Consider the following 5991-nt stretch of genomic DNA (forward strand, 5'->3'; position numbering starts at 1 on the left):
AGAAGCTGGACAGAATTTCATGGAGTATCTATCCTTCAGAGCCTGGGAGTAACCTTCAGCTGGAACAAAATCTCAGCACCAAGGCCGTCAACCAGTTACAGTTGTCCAGCTTCACAATAAACCTCTTCTCCTCAAATGCTCCTTCTCTGTGCGCGGCATCTGCCACACAGTAAGGATTTAATTGCACCAACGTGGCACACGCCAAATGGCTTTCAAGAACCGGAAACATAGTCTCGTGGACAACAAAGTTAAGTCCTAGTAACTTCCCCAGGAAGAGTCCAAATCGCCACCACAGGTAAATACAGACGATGCTGGGGACAAGTGTGCACCTCAACCATTGAGTTCCTTCACAGTGAGGGCAAACAAACACTGACCTTCACAGCTTCGCGGGAGGAAACTGTTGGCAGTCACACAAAAGGGGGATGCCATCGTGGCCGTGAGCAGATGGCTGCGGAACATCCGAGTGGGTATGGCGGACTCTGCAAATCCAGCCACTTCCAAACACAAACTCGAAATGAGCTTTCTAACGACAGACTTGATGGTGGGACTTTCCATCAAGAGTACAGATTTCAATAATTCACAAATCAGAGATCAAATAAAAATGACATAAAAATCACAGTAAGTATAAACTTGGTTTTAGAAAGAGGTAATGCAAATTTGTCAAAGTGGCAATCTCAGGGAAAAGAGAACAAAACTCTCACCAGTTTGAAAACTAGGTGGACTCCAGATGAATAGAGAGCAAACTCCAGACTGCAGTGAGCCAGCGTAAAAGAACTGCAGCATTCCATTTCCTGTGAATACGCACGGCACACGGACACACGGCTGGAGGGTATGCACCCAACAGGAAAGCACGGCCTGGCGACAGGTCAGTACAAAGTGACCCTGGCAGAGCTGTGCTGCACATGTCACAATGACAGGGCAGTGATGGGACCCCGGGAAAGTACAGTTAGCGTGGCAGTTTAGAAACCGTCAGTCCACAGTATTATAAAAGTTGATGATTTATTATATAAAGTTATGATTGGCAGAATACAGAAAAGTATTTTTAACCTTTACATATTTAATACAAAGTCCAAGGAAAGTGTTAACATCTGGAAGAACTCATTACCAAAGGACACTCATTTGGTGAAGTTGTTCAAGTCACAGACGCGAAGTCAATAGAATGCACTTCAAAATACATGAACCGTAACACAGTATGGAAACAGCGATCTTAAACAAAGATTCCTCTAACACAAAAATAACTAATGGTAAACACAATGTTGCTAAGTCCTCCCTAAAAGAATAAATTAAATATTTCCTTTACTGGGATGGTCAAACTAAAACAAAATTTAAAACCAAAATAGGCAACGGGGACTCAAAATATACAGAGTTATTTTCTACCAGTTGCGCGCTGTAGACCAGTGCTTCCCACCAAGGCCACTCGCTCCTCAGAGGCATAAGTAAGGGGAGAAAACAACTTGAATAGGGTAAAACCTTGTACATCAACATCATCAAATTCATCTCTAGCATAAGACTACAAAAATCTGCTTACAGAGGATTACTCTGTAGGTCAGCAGAAAACAGGGCAAAGGTTTTACTGCAAAGAAAAGGCAGAGGAGAGAGCTCTGAGAGCTGGAAAAGTCAGGGAAATGAACTTAACAGAAAATGTTCCTGTATCTCTACAATCTCATTCGTAACCAAATCAACCAATGGTTGAGTTTACAATTAAACTATTTTCAGAATGAATGCGAGCTGTACGAATCCATGGTGGATTGCTGTGTTCTATAGTCCCAAGTGCTGTCAGTAAACGCACATGCTACGAGAATAAGAACAGAGAATTTCACATTTCACAATTCCTGAGTCGTATCAGGGAAAAGGAATACCAAAGCCCCAAATCAAACAGCAATAATGCAGCAGAGAACACAAACATGGGCATTGTGATAAAATTATATTTATAGTTTTAAAGCTGAAGACTATGGGGACAAATATATAAGAACTTTAATGGAACTATATACATGATTTTAAAGCTCGTTTCTTTCTAACAAGGCGTTTTGACTAAACAAGGCCACCAGAACAACAACTTCAGAGATGGTAAGCCCATCATTTTGTAGGAATAATTTTTATTTCAAAGCCTAATTATTACTATAAAAAGGGAAAATGGTTTAGTAAGAGTGCTAATCACACAGCCCTTTGATGAGGTCTAACGGGTGAGAACAACATAAAGAAATAAGCATGTGGGTTCTCCTTTCGAGCCACCACCCACTAAATCAGTTCCCTTTTGCTTTGCGTATAACACAGTGGAAACAAAAAGGAATCTTAAGAGCACTTCAGTCCCACAATGTAGGATTTAAGCTTATATGAAAAGGTGTAAAGACCCACAATGATATAATGCTTGATAATATACATTCAACTGAAATACACTTATTTTCTCATAAGCAAAAAAAATGAAGTAAAGTTGTCCTGCTTAAAACAACAACAGAAATAAAACAAAAACAGAAACATCAGTTTCCTCCTTCCGGAAAGACCACCTAAGCCAAGAGCATCCAGCAATGATCAGTGCAGGACTGCAGACTTTACTCCTTTGAAGACAGATGCAGAAAACTATCCATGGGCTTTATAAATAAAGATACTAAACAGAAAGAACTATCTGGGTTATTTCTGTCCCTAAGTCCCAGCAATAACGCAATTCGACAACACTAAAGTGCACACTATAGGCATTACAGGCCTAACGAGGGGCAGCCGGAGCAGCTTCTACATTGACGGACCCAGAAAATCATTCTTGCTTTTAGAAAATTGTGCAATTTAAAAACTAGTCAGTTTTGTTTGTGCCACAATGAGCAAGCAGCACTGTGCCCGCCACTAGGAACGTGACCGCTAGGCCTGGACAGCACACTAGCTCTTGACAACCACAGTTTGTAAGACTCATACAACATTGATTCCACCTCCAGAAAACGTGAATGTCCTCTTGCTGTAGAAGGAAGAGCCACTGGCATCGGGCTGACTGCTTTTAACCAGAGAGGTTTTCAGTTCCATCTCACAAGCTACGATAGCTGCGTTCAGTTCCACTTGAGCTCGATGGACCACATAAAACATGAGGCCTATGCTTATAACAATCTGTAAGGAGAAACAGAGCAGCCGTTACCAACAAGGCACAGAAGTAAAGGCCATGGATTCAATAAACAGTGGCATGAACAGAGCTTCACAGAGCCGGTCATCAGTAAGAGGGGGAGGTAGCAAGCCACGTTTTAAATAGCTATTTGCCAAACACTGAGCAGCCACTGTTCAATAAAATGCTAATTTGGGCATTAGAAAAGTAGGTTTCTAAATACTGTAATTGTTTTATTTCTCCTAAAGAAATATATATTTTTGCAAAACTAAAAGTTTTGAGACCTATTAGTAGATTATAATGTCATGTAAAGAAATGGAGACAATGTTAGCGAAATCTGTGCTACAGGCTGTGTAAGATGCTAAATCTGTTTAAGGCACACTGACTTTGTGGTAAGTAACAGACTCAGGAGCTACAGGAAATGGCCAAGCTCAGTGTGCAGGGCAGGGGACACATACACTGGCTTTCTCAGCAGGCATGCACTTTCTTCGTCTCATGGAGTAGAAAAGAAAAAAGGAAAGAAACAAACAGGATATAAAAGCTCTCTGAAGTTTCTCTTTTTACATGAAAGGAGGCCGAGGAACAAGACTTCTGCAGCACACAACACTTCAGTCACTGACAGGAAAGCAGGCTGGGTACGGGAGGAGATTAAGGAGACACAGGTCTCCTGGAGGGCCTGACCCTCAGGAAGAAGAGGCGACGGTCTACTGAGGGCAGAGAGGAGGTCGGGGGAGGACAAGTGAGAGGGGGAAGCTGACAAGGAGCAGCTCAGATGTGGGGAGCTGAACACTGGAGAAGCCGTGTTAGCCATCTGCTTGTGGTACCTCTGACCATACATAACACATACAAAACAGATCAAACGTGGACTTCTGTGGGAGTGGAGTTCTGGAAAGAGAGACTAGAAACATAACATGAGCAAGAAGGGAGAGATGCTGGACGTCTAGACGAGAACAGGCATAGAGAATGTTTCAGTTTTTCAATGAGCTGGCTCTCCTCGGGCTGTTGGCTGTAAAACCCAGAAAGCAAATTATATGTGGCTCATTTCAAGCACGGAGAGAATCTGTCAAGCTTACTTGCTCTATTAATTGTACCCTAAGCTTCACCTTTCCCTTGCCAATGGCACCACCATGACCACTCCCCCCTCCCCACGAAATCCTCGCTGAAACAACCTGAGCTGCAGCTGAGACCAAGGCCAAGCCACAGCATTGCTGTGGTCTCTATAAATGCCTGAGCTAAGAACTGCGTGCCTTTTCCTTTCTGTGATGTAAGCCCACTCAAAGGGGTTAACACATTATGGGAAAGAGAGGTTCTATAGTTTTAGAAAGCACTAATGATTGCAGTTGAGTAATATACAAAGACAGCATAAAAATATAAAATTCAATAATGAAAATGTGCAAACTAGTGAGGAATTTTACTCTAACACGGAATTTTTAAAATATTTTAGACATATTTCTAATTTCTAGGAAAGAAGACAAGATACATACTTATCTTAAGGAACCTTGGAAATGCACTACATGTCAGAATCTTCACTGTACTTTGAAATGAATAAACTACACATAATATACTGTAGGCACGACACACATGATGTGATTAGCATGCTTATCCATGTAAATAAAGCAAGCAAAACAAAATTTCTAAACTTAGATAAAAACCAACTCCTTAAATGTCAAATATTACAAAAATTTTTGAAGGCAAAGCTTTCATACAAAGTCATGATACAGCATTTGACTTGCAGTGATTTTAAAAACAATCTTTGTTAAAAAAATCTTATTTTTATGATTTTTTTTCTCATTTTGAAACAGATATCCAATACATCTGACCAAATCTATGTACTTCTAGGTGTCCACAAATTGTAACTATTATCCAAATATCAAACTATCTACAATGAAACAATCCTTCGGCTGGGTGAGGAAACACCAGGCTTAAATCATCAATGCAGAGAGTAGAGCCGGGCGACCCCTGGCCTTAGACTCACCTGTAAACAAAAGACAAAATATCCACTAACACTTTGTTCTGCAATGACGTCTTCCATTGTCCGCAGGGTGGTGCCCAGGTACGAGTTTAGAAGCTGAGTCGGAAGCAGTCCAAGTGAAGACGCCATCAGATAGTTGGGTAAGGAAAGATCAGCAATCTAGAAGCAGATCCAAGTACAAAGTCACAGCATGGCCTCTCTAAGTCTCTGTCAGGGTAGAGCTGAGCATGGATGAAGCATCCAAACTTAGGATAAACAAAGATTTGCTGTTCTATTCTACTACTATTAAAAGACAGCATTTAGTGACCCATTTTTCTTACCTATAAATAAAATCCACACACAGATCACTAAACTTCTCTGAGTCCGTCTTGTCTTAGTAAGTAAGCATCAATGGAGTTAGTAAGTGGCAATGGAGTTACCATACTCTGAAGTCAAGGAACGCTGGAACAGTCTAATGCGGGGCTGAGAACTCAAGGAGTCGCTACTGTCTCCGTCATTCTCAATGCAGAAACAGCAGCAGTGTGAATTCCTTGGTGTCTGTGATAATTTCTGCTTTCTTGCTATTAAAAAATAAATCCACAAAGCTGTTGTGGAATATTTGTTTAGCTAGGCAAAGATGTGTCACATTTGTTTATGTTGCAGAATATTACTTTAACTACGTAAGGCTGTGTTACATTTGTTTAGTTATGTAAAGATGTGTTGCATTTGTTTTACCTCGCCTGCCTAAGGTACCTGATTGTCGAATAAAAAGCTGATCAGCCAGTAGCTAGGCAGGACGGACAGGTGGTGCTGGTGGGCAGAGTTAAGTAGGAGGAGAAATCTAGGCAAAAGGAGAGGAGAGAGAAGAGAAAAGGACACACCTGGGATCAGAGGTCAAGCAGCTGTCAGTCAACCAGGCACAAGAAGCAGGAAAGTGAGACAGAAGGAAGGGAGGGAG

At 41.4% G+C, this 5991-nt stretch overlaps 1 protein-coding gene across 1 annotated transcript in view; it reads right to left on the reverse strand.

The window, feature by feature from the left end:
- Positions 1-980: 980 nt before the first annotated feature.
- Positions 981-5991, reverse strand: part of Tmem64 (transmembrane protein 64) — a 19417-nt gene continuing 14406 nt past the window's right edge. The window contains exons 2-3 of the mRNA XM_050165841.1: positions 5058-5213; positions 981-3090 (exon numbers count right to left, since the gene is read on the reverse strand). Of these exons, the coding sequence (XP_050021798.1) occupies positions 2899-3090; positions 5058-5213 (348 nt within the window). The 3' untranslated portion in view covers positions 981-2898. The remainder of the gene's footprint in view (positions 3091-5057; positions 5214-5991) is intronic.

Source organism: Alexandromys fortis, unplaced genomic scaffold (genome assembly GCF_014885135.2).
Source record: "Alexandromys fortis isolate MF-2015 unplaced genomic scaffold, M_Fortis_MF-2015_v1.1 scaffold_18, whole genome shotgun sequence".
Lineage (NCBI taxonomy): Eukaryota > Metazoa > Chordata > Mammalia > Rodentia > Cricetidae > Alexandromys > Alexandromys fortis.